Source organism: Gigantopelta aegis, chromosome 11 (assembly GCF_016097555.1).
Source record: "Gigantopelta aegis isolate Gae_Host chromosome 11, Gae_host_genome, whole genome shotgun sequence".
Classification (NCBI taxonomy): domain Eukaryota; kingdom Metazoa; phylum Mollusca; class Gastropoda; order Neomphalida; family Peltospiridae; genus Gigantopelta; species Gigantopelta aegis.
In genome coordinates this window covers 30,846,853-30,874,163 of record NC_054709.1, presented here as the reverse complement: position 1 = coordinate 30,874,163, position 27,311 = coordinate 30,846,853, and the positions used below count along the sequence as shown (strand labels likewise).

Genomic DNA, 27,311 nt, shown 5'->3' with positions numbered 1-27,311 from the left:
AATGAAACTCATCGCCAATATCATTGACGTCGCATAGTGTACAAAGTCTCTCATCTATAGGTGTGTTATTCCAACGACCAGTTTCAACGGGTAAATAATGGTTAGACGTTCTAAATTTTATAACTGACCATAGTTTTTCAGGAAGTATACTAAAATAATTTTCAAGAAATGTTTTCTTTATATAGCTCGTAACCTTTCCCTCTCGATGATTGTGATAAGTTATTTCTCCATATTTGTAAATATTGATCGTGTTGCCTTTGTTTGATTTGTTGCGAGAGACAGTTTACTGATATAAACGACTGATATATCCATACATTGCTCATTCCTAAGTTATCCAAAATGTTTTTGATAGCGGTGATCCAATTATAGTTGATTCCGTTAGTAAGATGATCGTTTAACATAGCTTTGTATAATAACGAGAGTTTTGATTCTTCTCCTGATAAAAGCCGTGCCCAGTAGCATATCATTCTTCTATGTATGAGTAATTCAACTGATTCGTCCTAGCTCTCCGTATAACATAAAACATGGTGTTGATTTCTTAACAGGTAAAATATGTCTAAAGAAGTTGATTTGTACAGAGTTAAATATAAAAATTTTCTCGTGCCCCCAAATTTCGCAGCCATATAATAAGATTGGCAGAACCACCAAGTCGAACATTTTAAGTTTGCATTCAGTTGATAGATGGTATTCCTTTGATTTCGCTAGTACAAAGTACATAGCCTTGGTAGCCTGTTGACTAAGTCTGCTCTTGGTAGTTCGGAAGTTATTTAATTTACTAAAAGTAATTCCTAAATATTTGTATTCTTTAACATTTTCTAAAATAGTGTTTCCAATCTTAAAAATATGTTTATAGTCTTTAGCATTTCCGTTAAAAATCAGTATTTTTGTTTTGTTACTATTAATTTTAAGTTTCCGATCAATGCAATACTGGTAAAACGTATTTAAAGTATACTGTAGGTCAGCTGCACTTTTTGCTAATAAGGCTGTATCATCTGCATATAACAAACACAGAATGTGCATAGCAATGTCTACCGGGTTTTCTTGATTATCTGTTTTAATTCGGATTCCTTCGCATCCCTGGTTGGATAAATAATCTTCTAAATCGTTGAGATACAAGGAGAACAGAAGTGGGGATACATTTTCGCCTTGGCGAATACCGTTGTTGCAAGGGAATAAAGCTGATTGCTGATTATTTACGGAAATTAATGATTTTAGACCTTGATACATCTGGTAGATAATTCTAAAAAATTTACCGGTTATGTTATTTTGTAACAGCTTATGCCAAAGTTGAGTTCTTGGTACCATATCGAAAGCTTTCTGAAAATCAATAAATGCACAGTATAATTTCTTTTTTCTTTTTTTCAAGAAATCGATCAAGTTATGTAATGTGAATATGTGGTCTGTAGGTGAATATGTGGTCTGTAGGTGAATATGTGGTCTGTAGGTGAATATGTGGTCTGTAGGTGAATAGCCTTTACGAAATGCAGTCTGTGCCTCACTAATGACATTGTCTTCCTCAATAAATAAGTTTAACCGGTTAATAAGTAAAGTTGTGAACAGCAGAGTAGTGTAATTGGTCGATAATTTTCGGGTACTAGTCTGTTCCCTTTATTTTTAAAAATTGGTATAATAATACCTGTAAGCCATTCCTCAGGTAGAACGCCGTGATCAAATATAGTATTAAAAAGTTTAACATAGACTGGCATGATCAAGGTGGCGGTTGATTTAATATATTCGTTGGCTATTTTGTCTACACCTACTGCTTTATCAGACCCGACCATAATGACAGTCTTCTTTTTAAAATTGTTATCATCAGTTGAAACCGCAAAGTAAAGCTCTCAATCTAATTAAAATTAACTCCACTATTACATGTGGATCTAACACCAGCCAGTTGGAGCTCATGTCCACCAATCAAAACCTTACTTGCAGAATCCTGCCAGTGATTTAAAACTAACAACACTGCGTAGTCCCCAATGTCCAGGTAACATTTCGTCTGTAAATAATAATTTAAATATTGACCAATCACACTTCGCCTTTTATAACGTTATTTGGGAGCATACAAATTCTAAAAATATTGGGCGAATCTATTTTAGTGGCCGCAGTACAGCGAACCATTCCAATACGTACGGGGTGGGTTATCAGTCTTCAATTTTACATTAAAAATTATTTATTTATTTATAAAAAACTAAAACTAAATCAGTCTTCAGTTTTACATTACAAATTATTTATTTTATAAAATAAAACATGTTTTAAGGCATTCGTAATTCACACGAAACATGTCGTATACCCTCAGGATAATTCGGAATGTTTTCAAATTATTTTTAAATCACTGGCAGGATTCTGCAAGTAAGGTTTTGATTGGTGGACATGAGCTCCAACTGGCTGGTGTTAGATCCACATGTAATAGTGGAGCTAATTTTAATTAGATTGTAAAGCTCTATCCTAACCGGCCGCGAGCGACGCGAGCGATACGAGCGATTAATTTAGAAATCGTTGATTTGAATCGCCGTATCTTTACCGCACGCGTACGGCGTGACGGATAAATGTTTCGCGTCGCACGCGTCCAGTTAGGATACGGCAATTGAAATCATTGCTTTCTAAAACCTACCAGCCTGTAGTTCGATGGCTTAACCACTGCGCCACCGAGGCCGGTCGCTGTTTTGCAAACTTCTCTTTGACACGCAGAAACCATCTTAACTTAATTTATGCATTCAAAATATGGCCTATTAGGATTGATGTCCATGGAGTGATAGGACACGAGACGAAGCGATTGTACGGCCATTACGAACTCTGCATCGTTCTTCTGTAAATTTATACAACTCATACACACTACTTTAAGAGTATTGTTCACTATTAGAGCCGTTTTGGTAATTGAAAGCAAACATTACTTACTAAGATTTTAAGAGCGGGACGCAGCCCAGTGGTAAAGCATGTGCTTGATGTGTAGTCGGTGTGGGATCGAGCCCCGTTGGTGGGCCACATTGGGCTGTGGTTTATATTATTCTGTCTGTGGGATGGTGCATATAAAAGATCCATTGCTACTAATGGAACAACGTAGCAGGCTTCCTCTCTAAGACTATTTGACAAAATGTACAAATGTTTGACATCCAATAGCCGATGATTAATAAGCCAGTGTGGTCTAGTGATGTCGTTAAACAACACAAACTTCTTAAATATAACATAACCACAACGTATGCTATTCTCAGACAGTCAACTGTCACAACGGATATGGTCAACTCGACAGTTACGTTGAAATCTCCCCCATTACCGGCTTAAGACGGCTGCGCTCAGATCAACAACTAATCGGTCGTAGTTGTCGTATACGACTAGAATCGAGCTGTAAGAGTGCCCAGACTAGCGACTGGACAGTCGTAGAGGCCGTGAGATTGGCGAGTTGGTCAACTTTGTCGTGAGAGTTGGTTGTCTAAGTCATACGGGACAAGTCAGATGCGTATACCAATCGATCATAGGAGTTGTTTACGATGAGAATCGAGTTGTAAGAGCGCTTAGACTAGCGACTGGACAGTCGTAGAGGCCGTGAGATAGGCGAGTTGGACAACTTTGTCGTGACCGTTGGTTGTCTAAGCCTAGCAATAGACATCATACGGGACAAGTCAGATGTGCGCGTACCAATCGATCATAGGAGAATCGAGTTGTAAGAGCGTTCAGACTATCAACTGTACAGTCGTAGAGGCCGTGAGATCAGCGAGTTGGCCAACTTTGTCGTGACAGTTGGTTGTCTGACACTATCATTAGATATCATACGAGACAAGTCGGATGCGTGTACCAATCGATCATATGAGTTGTATACGACGAGAATCGAGTTGTAAGAGCGCTCAGACTATCGACTGTACAGTCGTAGAGGCCGTGAGATCGGCGAGTTGGCCAACCGTGTCCTGACAGTTGGTAGTCTGAGCCTAGCAGTAGATATCACGCGGTACAAGTCACATGCGTGTAATAAAACGCGACTTGATGAACGCTTATCCATTTGCACGTCGCCCGCGGACAATAATTACTTTTGTATAATAGGGAAACTTAGCTCTGTGTCCAGCGCTAACGAGGATGGACACTGACCAAACCTCTCGCAATGAAACCATACAATCCTAGCATTCCATATCCACTTATTTACCGAACACGGGGACGAACAGTGCCGATTCGCGCCAAAATATTCGCCCATGCCTTCCGGCCGAACTGGGTTCGTGAATTTACGGAATTTACGCTCGTGTTTCCGACTAGGAAAACCGCCTGTGGGTGTACGACTCAAGATTGACCCCGCGATACATACGAAATTATACGATATTATACGATCTCCGGAATTTAATATATCGGTGAGCAATAATATGCATAAAAACGAGGCGGTGATTATGTATTTCGGTCCCTCCTGTGAAATTATCCGCAAACAGGTCAGGCCAGATCAGGTCATAACACACGCCTGTCATGGGCATAGAGAATGATGTCGATTTAATGCCGGCTCCTCCGTCCTGGACAGGAATGTGAACACGTCAACCCAAAACAAGAGTATTTATATCCAATTAAGGTTCAAGCACGCTGTACTGGACACACACACACACACACACACACACACACATAGTTGTTAGAGAAGTGAGAGAGAAGTCGGTACAGTGGTCTCGCTCTGGGTAGGAGCCGGTACCAGGCTGCGAACCCAGTACCTACCGGCCTCATGTCCGATGGCTTAACCACGACGCAACCGAGGCCGGTATACGAGAATGGGATTTAATATCGGGGGATATTAGGGGGGACCCACTCTATGTATGTATGTATGTATGTATGTATGTATTGAGGTATTGATATCTATATATTGTATGAATGTCGAGGTTGACTGTTACATACATAGATATTAACGCACTGGCGCAGGAGATAATTAAATCCTTTCTAGCCTCACAAATTGTCTCATGCCATTGTGGGACTCGGAACCTGTGGCACCGAATCGCCCGCAAATTTGTAGACGAACCACGATGCGCTCTGAGCTATTGAGGCATCCATATATGTATGTATGTATTTATGATTTTATCAATTTTAATGCAGGTTTTTTTTTTAAAGTAGTGTGATTGGGGAAGGGGGGGGGGGGGGGGCATTATCTCAACCCGGTGCAGGCCTCACGCCAGCGGGCGATGTGAGCCAAAACCTCGCCTTGATTAACTTGACTTCGCCCTGACTTTACCTTCAAAACGACATCGGTGGCGCCTTGTAAAAACAGTGACCACTGCCATTGGACACAGTTGCAGATGAATGGTGAAGGACTTGAGGAATATCTACTAGTATCACAGATACTAATTAAGTATTAAGTACCTTAGCATTGGAAGCATTATACGTGTGATCCTTAACCATATTTTCGAGAGCCATATATGCGTAATAAAAATATGTTGAGTGCGTCGTTAAATAAAAAAATTCTTTCCTTCCCACTTGTACTTCGCAAGTCATTGTGACCTTACCGTGGATGATAAAACACTGAAACGAATCTCCTGTTTATAGAGAGCATATCGACACACACTGTCATGAACTAACATTGACATTGCGTGAATATTTCATAGATTCTAGCGGAAAAGACAATAGCCAGCGATAAAAGCGTAATGTTTGTCTTCTCATAACAGGTTATTCTCGTGACTATTTTTGTATTTTTACAAAGATATGTGATCTATGGTGAATTAGGAAGATATCCATTGTCTATTAGTGTTAAAGACATGTGATCTATGGTGAATTAGGAAGATATCCATTGTCTATTAGAGTTAAAGACATGTGATCTATGGTGAATTAGGAAGATATCCATTGTCTATTAGTGTTAAAGACATGTGATCTATGGTGAATTAGGAAGATATCCATTGTCTATTAGTGTTAAAGGCGCAGACTCTAGTTTCATCCCGTAAAAATGGACACTAAGTTTGGATAAATTAGAAACCTGCAACACATTTGTATAAGGAAGGAAGAAAATGTTTTATTTAACGACGCACTCAACACATTTTATTTACGGTTATATGGCGTCGGACATATGGTTAAGAACCACACAAATATTGAGAGAGGAAACCCGCTGTCGCCACTTCATGGGCAACTCTTTTCGATTAGCAGCAAGGGATCTTTTATATTCACCATCCCACAGACAGGATAGCACATACCACGGCCTTTGATATACCAGTCGTGGTGCACTGGCTGGATCGAGAAATAGTCCAATGGGTCCACCGATGGGAATCGATCCTAGATCCTAGATTGCAAAATGTCTTTGGGAATGACTTGCCACACTTTCGTTTTAAATTGTTCTAGATCTACGAGACTGTGCCATATTTATACGGGGCAAAGGGGGCAGTTACCCCGGGCCCCTCTGCCAGAGCCCCCCCCCCCCCCCCCTCCCAGGACTAAGGACTTCCTTTATAAACAAAATGTAATAATTATAAAATTAGTTAATCTTTTTATTTGACATGTAATTTAATTTCTATGTCGAGGGGCACCCGAACCTGAAGTGTCCCCGGCCCCTGCCCCGGGACACCCAAGATCTAAATCCTGCTCTGCTTCTTCCTAATTCATTCCATGTGTGTTCTACTAGGACGACCCCCCCCCCCCCCCCCCCCCCCCCAGGTGAATTCAATAACCAGCCCATTCTGTTTATAACCAAATACTGGGTGGAATAAGGGCGGATATAATTTGCTTTCATCTGTAGTCTGTTTTCTGATATCCAATAGCCGATGATAAATAGATCAATGTGTTCTAGTGGTGTCGTTGAACAAAACAAACTGTAATGATTGTAACCTGTATTAAACAGTAATAATATGCGTGCTATGATTAAACTAAAACGATTGTATTGTTCGAAGGGTGACTGAAGTCAAACATATTATGGTTAAGGACCACACGGATATAAAGAGAGGAAACCCGCTGTCGCCACTTCATGTGCTACTCTTTTCGATTAGCAGCAAGGGATCTTTTATATGCACCATCCCACAGACGGGGTAGTACATACCACGGCCGTTGATATACCAGTCGTGTCATCGGACATAGTCACTGGGTTACTTTCAATGGCTCTCCTTTGAGAAGTAATGTTGGATCTAGCCTAGATAAAAGGATAAAATAATGATAAAATAATGATAAAATGCTGACAATGTTGCTCTTCATCTTTCCAGACACCCAGTTATTGTTTAGATAAACATGGTGGCGGTAATTTCCACAGTACTGACTGGCACAATCTGGAAAACAATCAATGTTTTCTTTAAATCCTCTGTCCTCTCCCGCACTCTCATGGTTGCCAATATAGAATAGTATCAAGGGAAATATTCCTGCAACAATCACTAAACACAGTCCAAGATGGGAAAGACAAACGACTATCTATCTAGTTATAAAGGTCCAATAAGCAATGCTTCTGGTATAAGTAGTTTCACCTCAGACCAGTCCGGAATCAACTGTACAACAATTATTGTAATCTGCTATCAAATATTGTGTACACTAAAGCTGTATTCTCACAGGCCGCGAGCGACGCGAGCGATTATTTTAGAAAGCAGTGATTTCAATTGCCGTATCCTTACTGGACGCGTGCGAGGCGACACATTTATCCGTCGCGCCGTGTGTGTGCGGTTAGGATACGGTGATTCAAATAAATGATTTCTAAAATAATCGCTCGCATCGCTCGCATCGCTCGCGTCGTTCGCGGTTGGTCAGAATACAGCGTAAGACCCCAACGGTAGCGGGTCCACGGTGTTACGTTGCCACTGACACTAATATAGTATACTTGTAATACTGCCCTAGATACGCCATTAGCAACCACCAGCAGTAAGAAGCTCTACAACCACCGGTGTAGCCGGAGGAGGTGGGGGTGGGGGTGGGGGGTGAGGGGGATTTAGGGGCATGGGATATTGCTACCAAAGTCACACCTCTTATCATAGGCCAGATCATCGGGTTTAACGTGCACATTCCGAGCATGATGTTGTGGCGCACGCCTGTCCTGGGTGCAAGTTCTTGTTTCCCACAACAGTTTATATTTGGCCACTGGTCGAGTTTCATTTAACTGGGGGGGGGGGGGGGGGGGGACGTAGCCCAGTGGTAAAGCGCACGCCTGATGTGCGGTCAGTCTAGGGTCGATTCCCGTCGGTGGGTCCATTGGGTTATTTCCCGTTCCAGCCAGTGCACCACGACTGGTATATCAAAGGCCATGGTACATGTATGTGCTATCCTGTCTGGATGGTGAATATAAAAGATCCCTTACTGCTAATCGAAAAGAGTAGCCCATGAAGTGGCGACAGCGGGTTTTCTCTCTCAGTATCTGTGTAAATGCTTGTAAACGCCGTAAACTTGTAAATGCTGTAAACCAGTTATTATCCCAGACAGGAGATCGCCATGTGTGTTTGTGTTATCACGTGACAAGATGATTATGTCATTTCTTAGCGAGGTCATCACGCAAAACAGTAGTAAACGATAAGTGAGATTTAATAGAAAATAATTTGTAAGAAAGATGAATATTTTTAACATTGAAAACATTCATCAATGTATACATTCGTTAACATAATACTAGATACAAATGTATTAATTTTGTAAACAATAATCTGACAATTTGCATAGGTAGCCTTGAAGGAAATAAACCGCGATTGAGTTATGGTTTTGTTTAGACTTCAGCTGGCGGCAAATAGTCTTGATCATACAAGGCATTAGTGATAAGTAGGCGTCAAACAACGGGCCGTGTTGGTGATTGTCATAAATGAGTACGGATAGATAACTCATGACCCAAATAAAAATTCCATGGCCCGTAATAAACCCTGTATATCTCGCCACTGAATAACATCAAATTATTTGTATTAGTCTGCTATGTTAAAAAAATCTTACCACTGGCAAATATACTCCTTCATTTCACTAAATCATATTACACAATTGCCACCATGTCCTGTGCGTCAGAGGAGGGGAGCAATTAACAGTTACGGCACCTCGTGGCAGCAGAGAACGCACACACGAAAGGTGGATTTTCAGACCGATGAAAAAAGTAAAGTTTGTTTTATTTAACGACGCCACTAAAGCACATTGATTTTTTATCTTATCATCGGCTATTGGACGTCAAACATATGGTCATTCTGACACTGTTTTTAGAGAACACCCGCTGTCACCATATAGGCTACTCTTTTACGACAAGCAGCAAGGGATCTTTTATTTGCGCTTCCCAAAGGCAGGATAGCACAAACCATGGCCTTTGTTGAACCAGTTATGGATCACTGGTCGGTGCAAGTGGTTTACACCTACCCATTGAGCCTCGCGGAGCACTCACTCAGGGTTTGGAGTCGGTATCTGGATTAAAATTCCCATTCCTCGACTGGGATCCGAAACCAGTACCTACCAGCCTGTAGACCGATGACCTAACCACGACGTCACCGAGGCCGGTCTAAGACACCGATGAATTAAACGTCCTGTTGATTGTGGCGTGACTGGACACGCCAAAACATTTGGTAGCCCGGCGGACTACCGGCGTTCGATCTGTCCGGAGTCAAACCCCTGGCTATCCAGAGACAGGACCCGGGACAGACATGCTCGAAACTTTCGTGGTATATGAGGTATGACAAAATTATCCGCTCCGCACTGGGGTTAGACAACTGGGGTAGTCCGAGTGAGAAATCGGTAGCCAAAACACTTCGGGCTACCGCTAAGGTCGAGTGCAGGGCGTATTTACATGGATTACAACTAATATAATTGTGGGTAGAATGATGGAAATAAAAATTCAGACCAGCTAATTTTGCTCGAAAATCTCTATCGTTTTTGCCCGAATTTAAGGATTTGCTCCAGCACTAGTTACCCACCCACCCCTCGCCCCCGCCTCCCGTCTCGTACGCTTATGATTTTAACTACCACCAGCTAATCAAGACATATAATTCAGTGATGACCCCCACTATAGCAGCTAGAACAGGAATATTACATTTACATCAACTAAGCATGATTTTTGTGTTAGTGATAGTAAACAAATTCATTAAGCCTTAATGGCCACTCAAATAGTATTGTACTATTCTTCCTGTTCTACGTGTAAGCGGATTACCGTGTATTTCCTACGATACTCACCGTGTGTAATGTACTCCGGTTTGCCGTGCCTTTCTACGGTTTCCCGGGGTTGATTAGGAGTGTGCTGAGGTTTCTCTCGCGATAAACAAGACATACATCATTACGAAGCCACACCAGGTGCGTTTTCCGACATGCGTTTAGTCTCCACCATGCATTGCATTAATATCGGAACATGTGTCTTTAACAGGTCAAACTAGCGGCCGTGCTCTTTCGCGTTAAAGGGACATTCCTGAGTTTGCTTCAATTTTTAAGATGTTATTGACTAACAGAGACTTTTTACGACTGTAATTATATATCGAATATATTTTTCTGCATAAAATATTAGTGGCTGTATATTAAACGTGTTTCTGATCGTTTTAATATTTGTACTAGGTTAAATGTCATTTTATTTCCTAAAATTCTTTTGTTTCGTACGTACGAAATTATTTGAAGACAAAATCCAGTTTGGATTTCTTAAGACGACCAGAAACACATTGAATATACAGACACTGATATTCTAAAGAAGAAAATATATTTAATATGTAAGTTTAATCGTAGAAATATTTTATTAGTCTGAAACATCTTACAATGCAGCAAACTCGGTAATGTCCCTTTAAGGGTCAAGGTACACGTTCGCTTGGTTCTGTTTGTCAGGTAAAGATTGTTTTGTTTAACGCTAGGATCGATACCCGTCGGTGGGCCCATTGGGTTATTTCTCGTTCCAGCCAGTGCTCCACAACTGGTGTAACAAAGGCCGTGGTATGTACTATCCTGGCTGTGGGACTGTGCATATAAAAGATCCCTTGCTGCTAATCGATAAGAGTATTCCATGAAGTGGCGACAGCGGGTTTCCTCTCCCAGTATCTGTGTGGTCCTTAACCATATGTCCAGCCTTTGTTACAACAGTTTTGGAACACTGGCTGGAACGAAAAATAGCACAGTGGGCCCACCGACGGGAATCGATCCTATATCGATCGCGCATAAGACTAGTGCTCTACCACTGAGCTACGTCTCGCCTCAATATTGATGTCAAAGCTGGACTATGTTCATGATCATTCCTCGGATTCGCTGTTTGACATTTATAAGCATATACCAACACCCCCACCCCCACACCCCCACACCTTTTCCCATCGCCAGCTTCACATTACCAAATGTTCGACATCCAATAACCTACGATTAATAAATCAATGTGCTCTAGTGGTGTCGTTAAACAAAACAAACCTTAACTTTTTTAAAGAAGAAAAGAAAGAAACATAATTTGACCATATGGGTACACTTACTACTGATTATTAACACTTTTCCCCACAGACAGGATAGCACATACCATGGCCTTTGAAACACTACGGCGTATGTCTCACTGTTAAAGTGACAGACCCTAGTTTTTAAACACTACGACGTATGTTTCACTATTAAAGTGACAGACCCTAGTTTTTAAACACTACGACGTATGTTTCACTATTAAAGTGACAGACCCTAGTTTTTAAACGCCACGACGTATGTCTCACTATTAAAGTGACGGACCCTAGTTTTTAAACACTACGACGTATGTTTCACTATTAAAGTGACGGACCCTAGTTTTTAAACGCCACGACGTATGTTTCACTATTAAAGTGACGGACCCTAGTTTTTAAACGCCACGACGTATGTTTCACTATTAAAGTGACAGACCCTAGTTTTTAAACACTACGACGTATGTTTCACTATTAAAGTGACAGACCCTAGTTTTTAAACGCCACGACGTATGTTTCACTATTAAAGTGACGGACCCTAGTTTTTAAACACTACGGCGTATGTCTCACTGTTAAAGTGACAGACCCTAATTTTTAAACACTACGACGTATGTTTCACTATTAAAGTGACAGACCCTAGTTTTTAAACACTACGACGTATGTTTCACTATTAAAGTGACAGACCCTAGTTTTTAAACGCCACGACGTATGTTTCACTATTAAAGTGACAGACCCTAGTTTTTAAACGCCACGACGTATGTTTCACTATTAAAGTGACAGACCCTAGTTTTTAAACACTACGACGTATGTTTCACTATTAAAGTGACAGACGCTAGTTTTTAAACGCCACGACGTATGTTTCACTATTAAAGTGACGGACCCTAGTTTTTAAACACTGCGGCGTATGTCTCACTGTTAAAGTGACAGACCCTAGTTTTTAAACACTACGACGTATGTTTCACTATTAAAGTGACGGACCCTAGTTTTTAAACACTACGGCGTATGTCTCACTGTTAAAGTGACAGACCCTAGTTTTTAAACACTACGACGTATGTTTCACTATTAAAGTGACAGACCCTAGTTTTTAAACACTACGACGTATGTTTCACTATTAAAGTGACAGACGCTAGTTTTTAAACGCCACGACGTATGTTTCACTATTAAAGTGACGGACCCTAGTTTTTAAACACTGCGGCGTATGTCTCACTGTTAAAGTGACAGACCCTAGTTTTTAAACACTACGACGTATGTTTCACTATTAAAGTGACGGACCCTAGTTTTTAAACACTACGGCGTATGTCTCACTGTTAAAGTGACAGACCCTAGTTTTTAAACACTACGACGTATGTTTCACTATTAAAGTGACGGACCCTAGTTTTTAAACACTGTGGCGTATGTCTCACTATTAAAGTGACAGACGCTAGTTTTTAAACACTACGACGTATGTCTCACTATTAAAGTGACAGACCCTATTTTTTAAACGCTACGGCGTATGTCTCACTGTTAAAGTGACAGACCATAGTTTTTAAACAATGCGACGTATTTTAAGTCTATTTCTCCCATTTTAACACCACTGACTCCTATTTCAGTATACATATGTACAGTAACTTTATCCAGAATGACGTCTTACAGTTGTCCAGTTTCACGGACTGAAACGGAGATTTGTGACTTGAACATAAAACTAATGTACTGGTGCAAAACACAAATAATAATGAAGTAACACATATTCTTTGAGACGACTTTTCAATTCACCGGCAGGATAATTATTTCTGTATGAAACACAGCGATGTAATATGACACTGGATATCGTCAGTGCTGTGCGGTCATCAGCCACTGTCAACGTCGTCAACGTCATGATACTCGAGATGGAGTCTTTTGTTGCAGTCAATATTAATTTTGCTTTATTTAGTGTTAAAAAAAAGAAAGAGTTGTGTTCTTTAACGAAACCACTAGAGCGCTAGATTTGTTTTTTAACTGTTGGATGTCAAACATTTGGTAATTCTGACACATACATTTCTAACATTTGGTAAATTAGACATATAGTCTTAGAGAGGAAACCCGAGATATTTATGTGGTAAACAAGTTTGTGTTGTTTAACGACACCACTAGAGCACATTGATTTTTTTACCATCGGCCGTTGGGTATAAAACATTTTTGTAATTCTGACACCTAATCATAAGAGGAAACCCGCTACATTGTCTTAATGCAGGAAGGGATATCACAGCACATACCACGGCTTTTGGCCAGTTGTGGTGCACTGGTTGGAACGAGAAAACCCCCAATCGGTTGAATGGATCCACCGAGGAGGTTCGATCCTGCGACGCAAGCACCTCAACCGACTGAGCTAAATACCGCCCCTGGCCCTTAGTATTTAGTGTTTAAAAAAGTTAAAGTTTGTGTTGTTTAACGACATCACTAGAGCACATTGATTGATAGGCTGTTGGGTGTGAAACATTTGGTAATTAAGACATACAACAGGCTAAAACAGGCTCTGTAAATTCGGTCCATAATCTTAGAGAGGAAACCCGCGATACTCTTACGACGCCACTTCAGCTCATAGATTTATTAACAATTTGTCAAACATTTGGTAATTTAGACATATACTCTTAGAGAGGAAACCCGCGATACTCTTAGAGAGGAAACCCGCGATACTCTCACGACGCCACTTCAGCTCATAGATTTATTAACAATTTATCAAACATTTGGTAATTTAGACATATAATCTTAGAGAGGAAACCCGCGATACTCTTAGAGAGGAAACCCGCGATACTCTTACTTCAGCTCATAGATTTATTAACAATTTATCAAACATTTGGTAATTTAGACATATACTCTTAGAGAGGAAACCCGCGATACTCTTAGAGAGGAAACCCGCGATACTCTTAGAGAGGAAACCCGCGATACTCTTAGAGAGGAAACCCGCGATACTCTTACGACGCCACTTCAGCTCATAGATTTATTAACAATTTATCAAACATTTGGTAATTTAGACATATACTCTTAGAGAGGAAACCCGCGATACTCTTAGAGAGGAAACCCGCGATACTCTTAGAGAGGAAACCCGCGATACTCTTAGAGAGGAAACCCGCGAAACTCTTACGACGCCACTTCAGCTCATAGATTTATTAACAATTTATCAAACATTTGGTAATTTAGACATATACTCTTAGAGAGGAAACCCGCGATACTCTTAGAGAGGAAACCCGCGATACTCTTAGAGAGGAAACCCGCGATACTCTTAGAGAGGAAACCCGCGAAACTCTTACGACGCCACTTCAGCTCATAGATTTATTAACAATTTATCAAACATTTGGTAATTTAGACATATACTCTTAGAGAGGAAACCCGCGATACTCTTAGAGAGGAAACCCGCGATACTCTTAGAGAGGAAACCCGCGATACTCTTAGAGAGGAAACCCGCGATACTCTTAGAGAGGAAACCCGCGATACTCTTACGACGCCACTTCAGCTCATAGATTTATTAACAATTTATCAAACATTTGGTAATTTAGACATATACTCTTAGAGAGGAAACCCGCGATACTCTTAGAGAGGAAACCCGCGATACTCTTAGAGAGGAAACCCGCGATACTCTTAGAGAGGAAACCCGCGATACTCTTACGACGCCACTTCAGCTCATAGATTTATTAACAATTTATCAAACATTTGGTAATTTAGACATATACTCTTAGAGAGGAAACCCGCGATACTCTTAGAGAGGAAACCCGCGATACTCTTAGAGAGGAAACCCGCGATACTCTTAGAGAGGAAACCCGCGATACTCTTACGACGCCACTTCAGCTCATAGATTTATTAACAATTTATCAAACATTTGGTAATTTAGACATATACTCTTAGAGAGGAAACCTGCGATACTCTTAGAGAGGAAACCCGCGATACTCTTAGAGAGGAAACCCGCGATACTCTTAGAGAGGAAACCCGCGAAACTCTTACGACGCCACTTCAGCTCATAGATTTATTAACAATTTATCAAACATTTGGTAATTTAGACATATACTCTTAGAGAGGAAACCCGCGATACTCTTAGAGAGGAAACCCGCGATACTCTTAGAGAGGAAACCCGCGATACTCTTAGAGAGGAAACCCGCGAAACTCTTACGACGCCACTTCAGCTCATAGATTTATTAACAATTTATCAAACATTTGGTAATTTAGACATATACTCTTAGAGAGGAAACCCGCGATACTCTTAGAGAGGAAACCCGCGATACTCTTAGAGAGGAAACCCGCGATACTCTTAGAGAGGAAACCCGCGATACTCTTACGACGCCACTTCAGCTCATAGATTTATTAACAATTTATCAAACATTTGGTAATTTAGACATATACTCTTAGACAGGAAACCCGCGATATATATGTGTTAAACAAGGTTTGTGTTTTTTAACGACACCACTAGAGCACATTAAAAAAAATTTAACCATCGGCTGTTGGGTGTCAAGCACTTGATAATTTTGACATATAGAGGAAACCCGCGATATTTATGTGCTAAATCTTTTAACTTTTTAAAGAAAGGAAGAAAGAAAGAAAGAAAAAAAGAAAGAAAGAAAGAAACATGATTTGACCATACGTGTACTCTTACTACCGATTATCAACACTTCCCCCACAGACAGGATAGCACATACCATGACCGGTTAAGAAATTACATTGTTTCTTGTAGAGGACCAGCTGCACCTCATGCAAATACACTAACTGCAGAGCGACAGGCCGTTTGTTAAACGTTTGTTTTGTTTAACGACACCACTAGAGCACTTTGATTAATCATAGCTACTGGATGTCAAACATTTGGTAATTCTGACTCGTAGTCATCAGAGGAAACCCGTTACAGTTTTTCATTAGCAGCAAGGGGTCTTTTATATGCACTTTCACAAAGACAGGAAAGCACATACCACGGTTTTTGATCGGTTGTGGTGCATTGGATGGAAGGAGATAAAAAATAAAAAAAAACAATCAGTGAATAAATCCATCGACGCAAGCACCTCAGGTGAGCGCTCAACCTACTGAGCTAAATGCGGCCCCAGTCTCGATCGTGTAGTGGCTAAGCCATCGGACTGAAGGCTGGTACGTACTGGGTTCGCATCCCGGTACCGGCTCCCTCCCAAAGCGAGCTTAACGACTCAATGGGTAGGTGTACGACCACTACACCGACTTCTCTCTCACTGATCACTAACGACTAGCCAACTGTCCTGGACAAACAGTCCAGACAGCTGAGGTGTGTGCCCAGGACATCGTTCTTGAAACTGAAGTATTTATAAATGAAATGCCACTTGTGAGGCAAAACCAATGAATAAGAATAACTGAGAGAAATACTTACTTGTATGTCATAAAGATGTCTGTAGTGTTGACAGTTTGATGTTTTCATATCGCCGCCATCTTGAGCAATACCAGTGTCCAAGTCCAAGTCACATCGGACATGAATTTCACTTACAGGTTCTTTTTACAGTACATCTACAACCAGCCCGCGAGAAAATCTGTATGCTGTGTTACTTGCAAAACTGTTAGCGTTTGATAGTTCGTCACATGTCCAGAATGAGATACTAGTAGTCCAGGTTATGTATACTGCAAATCACCGACATAATGCACTTCAAATTACCGAAATAAGACACTTCAAATTATCTGCATAAACATACTTCACATTATCAAAACGAGTCACCACAAATTGTCTTGACCAGACACTTCAAATTATCAACATAAAAACATAAAAAAACGAGTCACATCAAATTGTTATCACAAGACACTTCAAATTGTTAACAGAAGCACACTTCACATTATCAAAAACGAGTCACTTCAAATTGTCATCATAAGACACTTCAAATTATCAACATTAAAAACACTTCACATTATCAAAACGGTTCACATCAAATTGTCATCATAAGACACTTCAAATTAGCATCATAAGATATTCGAGATCACCAACATAGAGCACTTAAAATTACTAATATGAATCACGTCAATTGCTAACATAACAAGAGTCATAATTTAATTAACGAATATTTAAAATTAGCAGCACAAAATATATAAAATGTCCAACATAAAATATTTAAAATTACAATTATAAGACACTTGAAATGGCAACTGTAATACACTTCAAGTTACCAACCAAAAATACTTCAAATAACAAAACAACAACTTCAAATTACAAAAAAAAAACCTTCAAATTCCCAACGTAAATCAGGACAAATTATCAACAGGACATACTTCAAATTTCCAATATGAATATTTTAAACTACCATCAAAAATAGTTCACATTATCAATATAAACTTATTTCAAAGAATCAACACAAAAGAAAACGTCATATCATCAATAAATCCCTGTTGGTATCAAAATAATTTCGCGACTAAAAGTTAACACTTTGATAAATTATTGAAAAGCAATGAAAATATAATTACTGAATTGTCTTCGCCAGTGTATTAAGTTTTCCTATTGTTCAATACTTTTGTGTCAATGAATTAAAATTCCTTCAGAACGAACTATATGCAATATGACTCTATATGAGGAAACGAAGACCATTTATCTCACATTATCAAAAGTTTGAAGACAACAACATTTCAATTCCACTACTGATGTCCAAGTTCTTCATATGCCATTAATTTCACATTATCAACAGTTTGAAGACATCGGTATTTCAATTCCACTACTGATGTTTAAGTTATTCAAAGGCCATTAAACTCACATTATCAGCATGTTGTCGTTAATTGATGTGCTTCGTTCCATGTAATTCCATATATATATGCGTGTGTGTACAAGTTCCTTTGACAATTTGATGTGTTAGGTCGTTCATTAATTACCTTTGTGCTGAAGTTCTTACTATTTAGTTTTTGGCACACAATACTCCCATCAACTCGTGTTGCATTGACTGGCGTTGTTTGTCATTGTATCTCTTACTAGGGATGATCTGACAGCAATGTTCCATTGTTTGAGTACAGTGAAACACAATCGACGGCAGCTGCTGTATCTGAAGTCTTGATTCTTCTGTGATGATGCCATTAGCTGCAAAGCCTCTTAAAATGACGTGTCATTATAAAGCGTAGGCCAGAAGTGATCGCGCATGTGCACTGCATGTCTTGCCGACAGCCAATCAATACTGGTTCCCGAGATAAGTAGAGCTTGCCGATAGCCACTCGCCGTTTCCAGACGGAAATGCTCTCTGCAGTAAAGTTGTCGTGGAGTTCGCCCGTGCTACGAAAATCTACGAGAAACCAAAATGGGAAGGAAGAAAAAACAAATATTTGTGTAGCGACACCTCAACACACCGACCTCCGAGGTGTAGTGGTTACGCTATCGGACATAGGCTGGTAGAGTAATAGAGTAATAACATCAATGTGAGAAGTGTTTTTTTTCTTCAGAACATAGACATGTAGTATATCGATGGATAGCTTGTGGTGAGAATGGTATAGATAAGACAATATTTTGTAAGAATATTGTCTATAGGGTAATAAAACATATTAATAGCCTTTTTTGTTCTTTCTTTTTTTCAAAAACATATGTGGATTTAGTTTATATGACAATAGTATCAAATTTATACATGCCAAAATTATCTTTGTTTCTTAGGTAACATGAAGTAATATATGATTTTTTATTATTATGATGAGCATACTACATTACCTGACCTCAATATTTATATGTGTGTTTTTCAACTTAAATGTTTCACCCAGTATTCAAATCATCATTCAAATGTGTGTATTTGAGGATAAAACAAGACATTTTGCATTTTGGGACATGCCTTAGGAACTATTTTTGATATAGGAACACTGACGAATTATTCGATGATTGCCATGGCGGCCATTTTTCAAAATGGCCATTATGGCTGCCGTACAGGTTCTAATAGACCAAATTAATTCCTACTGCCCGATAATGTTATCGATTACATATAAAACTGATATAAGCAGCGTATCAACACACCCAGGAAGTACAACAATAAAAAATGAGGCACCTCACATCTAATCTACCTGCAAAAAAATGGGGGGGGGGGGGGGGGGGGGGCACATTTCATTTAAGAGATTTAATTAATATTTTTATTTGCAACCGTCATTTTTTAAATGAAAATTGCAGTTCCATTTTTGGGGGTACCCCGCATTAGTTTCAACCTCTGGTATATACTGCATAACAACTGTATAACAAATAAAAGTGTATTTATTTTGTGTCAATGGATAATAGCATTTACACAAATAGTCAATGTCACATATTACTACCAATCACAGTCACGGCTGCTTTTAACTCCGTAAATATTTGTCCAAATGAGTGTTTTTATAACTGTCAGGATTTTCTGTGTTCTGATATGATGTGATATGATGTGACAACATAATTGAAAGTGTTGTTCCTACAGTGTAACCTGATTTAATGTACACCTCATGAAGCATCAGTGTTATGCAAAGTTGGTATACAAATGCAATGTATCATATTTAAAACAAATACTAAATAAAACTACTGCTCTTGAATATACATACTATGGGCTATTGTGTATGCTCAGTTATACATGTAGTGTGTGTATGAATAGTTTGAGTCCCTCATTTCCAATAAATCAGTTCATTATAACTCATTTATTGCAGTGACCCTGTGTTTTGAAAGACTTTACTGGGCATATAATAAGAACTTCACTAGGAAAACTTTTTTTTTTACACGTGGCATCTGATATGAACACCACTGCATCCACAAACGATGGTGAATTAATGTGGTACACATCATGGTGAGGAAAACACCCAAGGCATGGAATACGGTGAGATGTCAAGTCACTGAATGCAATATTTTCTAACCCATCTACCTAGTTGGTTTTCATATATGTATTATTACAACCACTGACAGCTATCAATATTTCTGTTGATATTATATTAATAATCTCCAGTGATTAGTGTTTACAGACATGTATCATGTTTAGAGTTATCATTCTGTTTTTATATCTTTATTTTTTATTTGTCATAAAAACACACATTTAAAGTAACAAAAGTGTGAGAAAGTAAGTTTTCTTTAATTATTTTCTGTTTTAACTGAATATAATATTTATATTGGATGCATTACTACATTCTATAATGTAACAAATCATTTACATAGTAATATTGGAAAATATAGCTTTACAAGTGTGGTAATAATGGAAGAAAATACTAACACACTATCAAATGCTCCAAAATTACTCTTGTACTTGGTATATACTTTAAATAGCCTTTACTCTAGAAAACTCAGTGAATATATGGACAAGGTTTAATGAATAGGCTTAAAGCTATCATTACCAAGCTTATATTTGTCTACAAATAAAGAAAATAATGCAAAATGGCTACACAGAACCCACTTCTGTATATCTTAATATTTTAGCCAAACTCACAAAAACAATTTAAAACAAAATCCGTATTTGCCTAAAACATAATTCACCAAACTAAAAAGTAAATTAAAATTGCAGCAGAAATCAGGTTCTTTAAATATAGTCATTCCAGAGTCTAATACATTCAAATACACATTGTTAATGGAGATCTAAGTGATTATCCTAATATCAGCTAAAGTTATTTTTTAAATAAAAAATAAATGATTAGTAATAGCTTATTTCATCTTGCCTAGACTTATTATCCTAAATAAGATTAGTGTTATATGACATGTCCATCACCTTAGATAAATAAGCTTTCGAATCTTTTTAATAAAAACATATATGCCAAAATCTCCAATTCATCAACAGAGACTTGTTTTCAAACTCTATTCTCAGCAGTGCACAGTAAATGTATGCCAAGATCAAGGTCATTATGAACATCCATGCCCGAGTGTAACCTAATTAAACAATTATTGCTTTCAAATCACAGAAAATGGTACACAGTATAACATACTGATAACATAGTGAATATATGCTATAGATTCTAATAGACCAAATCAATTCCTATTGCCGATAATGTTAACGTTTAATAATAAAATTGATATAAGCAGTGTATCAACACACCCAGGAAGTACAGCAAAAACAAGTGTGGCATCTCACATCCAATCTACCTGCAAGAAAATGGGGGTGGGGTGGGGTGGGGGGGGGGGGGGAGGGGGCACATACCATTTAAGAGATTTAATTAATGTTTTCATTAGCAACCGTAATTATTGCTGAACATTGCAGTTCCAAATTTTCAATTAATAATATTGATTTACTGGCGCGTCTAAAAGGACACTCTTCCCCTTTTTGGATTGTTAAATCCCCTTCTGTCCCGAGTCAGGCCCCTGATCTTATCAGATACTGGACTCGTGATGGGCGTGTTCGAAACCCCTGTGGTACACGAGCACGTTAAACTAGTTACCTACATACCTATCTGAATTCCAACCAAATGTCCATAATCGACCAGGGGCTCATTTCACTAAACATCGCAAGTTTACGTCTGCTATTAGCAGTTATACCGGTCGTGCGTTTACACGTGTTTGGCATCAGTTCCACGCAAAACATTACATCATTATGGAAGCTGGAGTATTTAAGGACAACAGAAAATTAAATGTGTGTTCTTCAAACTGTATTTGTTGAAATATAATAGTAAAAAGAATTTACGTTTACGTGCAAATCTAGGCTTACGATGTTTTGTGAAATTGGGCCCAGATACAAAACTGTTCGCGAGCGCTCTCCTTCCAGAACTCACCTCGCCACAGAGTTAAAGGGACATTCCTGAGTTTGCTGCAATTATTAAGATGTTCTCGACTAACAGAGACTTTTTAACGATTGTATTTACATATCAAATATATTTTTCTGCATACAATATTAGTGGCTGTATATTAAACGTGTTTTTGATCGTTCTAATTTTGTACTAGGTTAAATTTCATTTTATTTCTTAAAATATATTTTTTCGTACGTACGAAATTATTTGAAGACAAAATCCAGATTGGGCTTCTTGCAAATATTAAGACGATCAGAAACACATTGAATATACAGACCCTGATATTCTAAACAAGAAAATATATTTAATATGTAAGTTTAATCGTAGAAATATTTTATTAGTCGGAAACATCTTACAAAGCAGCAAACTCAGGAATGTCCCTTTAAAATCAGTGTCCTTGACATAAGAAGATAAATCATAAAAATGTCTGCTGACGACAGAAATAGTCGGCAATCGTCGACCTTTTGAAAATGACATCTCACAGAAGGTTATTTATTATTTACGACTAAATCTCAGCTATTGACAAAGACATCTAGAAGGTCTGTGAGCTACGGAATGACAGTGGGTTAAAATGACTAACTGTTTTCAAGCAGACGTTACAGCGATAATGACCGGCCTCGGTGGCGTCGTGGCAGGCCATCGGTCTACGGGCTGGTAGGTACTGGTTCGGATCCCAGTCGAGGCATGGGATTTTTAATCCAGATACCGACTCCAAAACCTGAGTGAGTGCTCCGCAAGGCTCAATGGGTAGGTGCAAACCACTTGCACCGACCAGTGATCCATAACTGGTTCAACAAAGGCCATGGTTTGTGCTATCCTGCCTGTGGGAAGCGCAAATAAAAGATCCCTTGCTGCCTGTCGTAAAAAAGAGTAGCCTATGTGGCGACAGCGGGTTTCCTCTAAAAACAGTGTCAGAATGACCATATGTTTGACGTCCAATAGCCGATGATAAGATTAAAAATCAATGTGCTCTAGTGGCGTCGTTAAATAAAACAAACTTTACTTTACTTTACAGCGATAAACTGTAGCGCCTGTATGTGGTAAATGAGACACGACAAGAAGGAAGGAACTGTTTTATTTAACGATGCACTCAACATATTTTATTTACGGTTATATGGCGTCGGACATATGATTAAGGACCACCCAGATATTGAGAGAGGAAACCCGCTGTCGCCACTTCATGGGCTACTCTTTTCGATTAGCAGCAAGGGATCTTTTTTATGTGCACCATCCCATAGACAGGATAGTACATAAAACGACCTTTGATGTACCAGTCGTGATGCACTGGCTGGAGCGAGAAATAGCCCAAATAGGGATCGATCCCATACCGACCGCGCATCAAGACAAAACGTAATGAATAGCGACGCGCGTTATTACCGGAATATCGATATGCTATGATTCAAAGTGTATCACCGCACATTACCGGAACATCGATATAATCTTCGCTATGATTCGGAGTGCAAATACTACGTATAATACATATTAATACGTAAAATATCACTTACGCATGCATCGCTGTATTTCCGAACGATCACCTTTGTTGTCCGTTGCAAAACCTCGATTTCCAGCTAGTGCACCACAACTGGTATATCAAAAGGTGTGGTATATGCTACCCTGTCTATGGGATGGTGCGTGTAAAAGATCCCTTCCTACTAATGAAAAATGTAGCGGGTTTCCTCTCTAAGACTATATGTCAAAATTACCAAAAGTTTGACATTCGATAGCCGATTCTTAATAAATCAATGTGCTCTAGTGGTATTGTTAAACAAAACAAACTTTAACTTTGCACTGAAGTCAGGTTCGAGGTTAAAGTATTCATGAGAAGATAATTGAAATTACCGTAAATCCTCGGATAGAAACTCGTCTATAAAGACCAACTTCTGTCACTGTAGCCCTGACAGGTTAATCACCGCTCTATTAAACTCGTCATTTCCGTTGCATAAGGTCAAAAGCATTGGTCTCACTACACAGTTGACTTCCGGTTGAGAGTTCATTGATCACGGTCCACTATAGTTCTTAATTGTGACATATGTTGTGGTTCACATATTCACTTCTAGTAACTGGGGAATAATTAAAACAATTTGTATTTGTAATGGTAAGCCTTCTGGTTGGATTTTGCCCATGTTATTTTGTAATATTGTGTATGGACTTTTGGGAACATGGGTGTACAGCTGAAGAGACGGTCGGTGTGAATGGGTTCCTGAACAGGTGGTTCGGACCGGTACTACAGACAGATATAGCGTATAGTGATATAGCAAAAAATTACACGGAAATGTTCTCAAATTTGAAATGAAAATAAATGCTTATGCAATGTATGTTCGCAATGGTGTATGTTGTTAGTGTCTATTGGCAATCTTCATTTGAAGTTGGGCAATTTAACATGGGTTTCAATGGCAGATGGCATCTGTGTAGTGAGACCGTGCATCTACAGGGCGAGAACAGGAAAGAAGAGATATAGAGGATTCGTCACGAGTGTTTTTTTAATATGGAACATATCAAGCGATGTTCTGCCGAGACAAATACCGAATAACTAGACGAGGTTGATATTTTACATATTAAAAAACACAAGTAGTGAATTCTATTTATCCTGTAACACTTCTAAAATAATATTTTAGTTCAATATTTAGTAAATCACCGGTGATATGATGTCATCGCGATTAGCACAAATGTACTTTGACATTAAGCACTTGATCTAAATCTCATGAAAACATTACGCCCAGGGCCCTGATCCAGGAAATAATTGTAGCTGAGGTTAATTGTAGTGACTTAAAGGCATACTGTCACGGATTTAAGGACCTTATTTCTCTATAAATGGATAATAACTAAAAATTACATTAATTATTGGAAACCAAATCTAGCTATTGCATCACCTTAACTGAACCATGATGGAGTGAAATCCATGTCAACCCTCTCGGCAATTTTAGTTTTTGAATTATGGACCATTGCCATAATTCAGTTATTTTTACGAAATATCGTTAATAAATGAAGTATGGTGGTTACGAAGATGGTTAAATAAAGTACATTTAGGGACAAATCAAATTATTTTTGTTCAGGTAATACTTTGTTAGACCATTAAATATGTCAGAGGTCTGTGACAATATGCCTTTAAGGTGAATTTTACAACTGGCACCGTAAACTTTACAGCCGTTCCACAAAAAGTTCTTATGGTAGTCGTAAGTGCCCCTTTAATGATTAAAACCTTCTTTGCGAAGAAGTGCGAATTAGTTCAATAATAAATTAGTTACCGACTTTTCGGAACATCTTAGATGTATTCATTGGTATCGGACATCCGGGACGTAGCCCAGTGGTAAAGCGCTCGGTTGATGCGTGGTGGGTTTGGGATCGATCCCCGTCAGTGGGCCCATTGGGCTACTTCTCGTTCCAGCCAGTGCACCACGACTGGTATATGAAGGCCATGGTATGTATTATCCTGTCTGTGGGATGGTGCATATAAAATATCCCTTTCTGCTAATGGAAAAATGTAGCGACTTTCCTCTCTATGACTGTCAAAATTACCATATGTTTGACATCCAATAGCTGATGATTAACAAATCAATGTGCTCTAGTGGTGTCATTAAACAAAAGCAAACGCTATAACCTTTTTTCAGTTTATTTGCTAAACGATAATTGCCAAATGGATAAGCCATGAGAGTTATCTCCCGTATTTTTGTGTGAAGGTCGTATGGCCTAGACTGTTTTTCATCGAACACCGAGTTTCATTAAAGGTAATTGGTATATATTAGATCCATGTTTTACACAAAAAGTTAGTATCCTTCTTAAAAAATTATCAAATCATCATGTAGCTGCCATTTGACAGCTACTATAGTAGCTTATAACCGCCTCGAACGAGCTGGCAATCGTAGACAAAAATTAAGGAGGCGATGGTTGGTATTTACGGCGGTATTAGTGCTAACATCGCGTCGTGGAAATGGGCCTAAGTCTTGTTGGCTGTACACAAATGGCACATTGACAGCAAAACATTATTAACAATGGTAAGTATCAAATGGGTTTATGACATGGATCATAATATTATGGGTAAGTTATAGGATAAAAAGTGTCTGCGTGAAACGGGAAGTAGATATTTGTAATTCGTTTATTTAAATATTTACTGTATATGTATTTTATTTCAGTATTCTAGGTTACGATATTCTGTTCATAATATCGTATTTCGTTGGGACAACGCCCTAGCTTGTTATTAGCCAATAGCCAATGATATAGTTTTATTTTATCACGTGATGTTTCGTGTAAAATCCGTGCAACATTCATATACACATAACACCATAAGATTTCAATTAAGAAGGGTCTGTTATCTTTTCCTGTTTCATCGCCATTTGTCAAGCATTATATTTGTACATATCTTAACTTCTTTTTTTTATAGTATTGAATATATTTTTATATGCTGTTAAATTAAGGCACGTAAAAAACGTTTGGAAGCCAACAGAATATGACCTTACAATCAGACTATGCTAAACAAATGGCATGTTAACCCCCCGTCCCCGCTCCCAAAACCTGCCTTGAATAAAGGTCGGATTTAAAAAAATAAACCCCAAAACAAAACAAAAAACCCCAGCCAGGGGACTATTTCACTAAACATCGTAAGTTTACGTCTGCTACTAGCAGTTATACCGGTCGTGCGTTTACACGTGTTCGGCGTCTATTTCACGCAGAAAATTACATCATTACGAAAGATGGAGCATTTTAATGACAAAAAAAAAATGAAATATGTGTTCTTTTAACTGTATTTGTTGAACTATAATAGTAATATGAATTGTGATTTAGTCGTAGATTTACGTTTACGTGAAAAACTAGTCTTACGATGTTTTGTGAAATTAGACCCAGGGCCCCGTTCCACGAAGCCATCTTAGCCCTAAGATCACCGTAACTGCACAGCTAACATATGCAGTTACGGTGATCTTAGCGCTAAGATCGCTTTGTAGAACGGGGCCCAGGTCATCTATTGAAGGAATTACGGTAATTACTATTGTTCATAACAAACACACATAGTTCATTTTTAATATCAATCGATCGGAGAATTCCTCATTGGTGTCGTGTTATTGATGCCGAGTGTTCATTCTGTTGAAGAACAGATTGGAAATGTTCTATTTTGTTACGGATATTACCTCACAAAAAATGCCAAAATGGCTGCGTTCTTCATTAAAATTCTGTGTTATGGTTACACCGCGTGAATGACAACGAAAGCCGCCATTGGTCGCGTGAATTTCAGTTGAGGAAGAACACAAACAAACGGACAGAAAATGATTCTTTCACAATAGGCGATCACTTTCAGAAACAGCTTTATTCTTCTGCATACCGGCCTCGGTGGCGTCGTGGTTAAACCATCGGACTACAGGCTGGTAGGTACAGGGTTCGCAGCCCGGTACCAGCTCCAACCAAGAGCGAGTTCTTAAGGGCTCAGTGGGTAGGTGTAAGGCCACTAGACCCTCTTCTCTC

At 38.9% G+C, this 27,311-nt stretch overlaps 1 protein-coding gene across 1 annotated transcript in view; it reads right to left on the bottom strand.

Annotated features, from left to right (window-relative positions):
- The window catches only part of LOC121385666 (FMRFamide receptor-like), a 46,978-nt gene extending 30,287 nt beyond the window's left edge, over positions 1-16,691 (bottom strand). Inside the window, exon 1 of the mRNA XM_041516430.1 lies at positions 16,573-16,691. Coding sequence (XP_041372364.1) covers positions 16,573-16,583 — 11 coding nt within the window. The 5' untranslated portion in view covers positions 16,584-16,691. The remainder of the gene's footprint in view (positions 1-16,572) is intronic.
- Between the last annotated feature and the right edge of the window lie 10,620 nt (positions 16,692-27,311).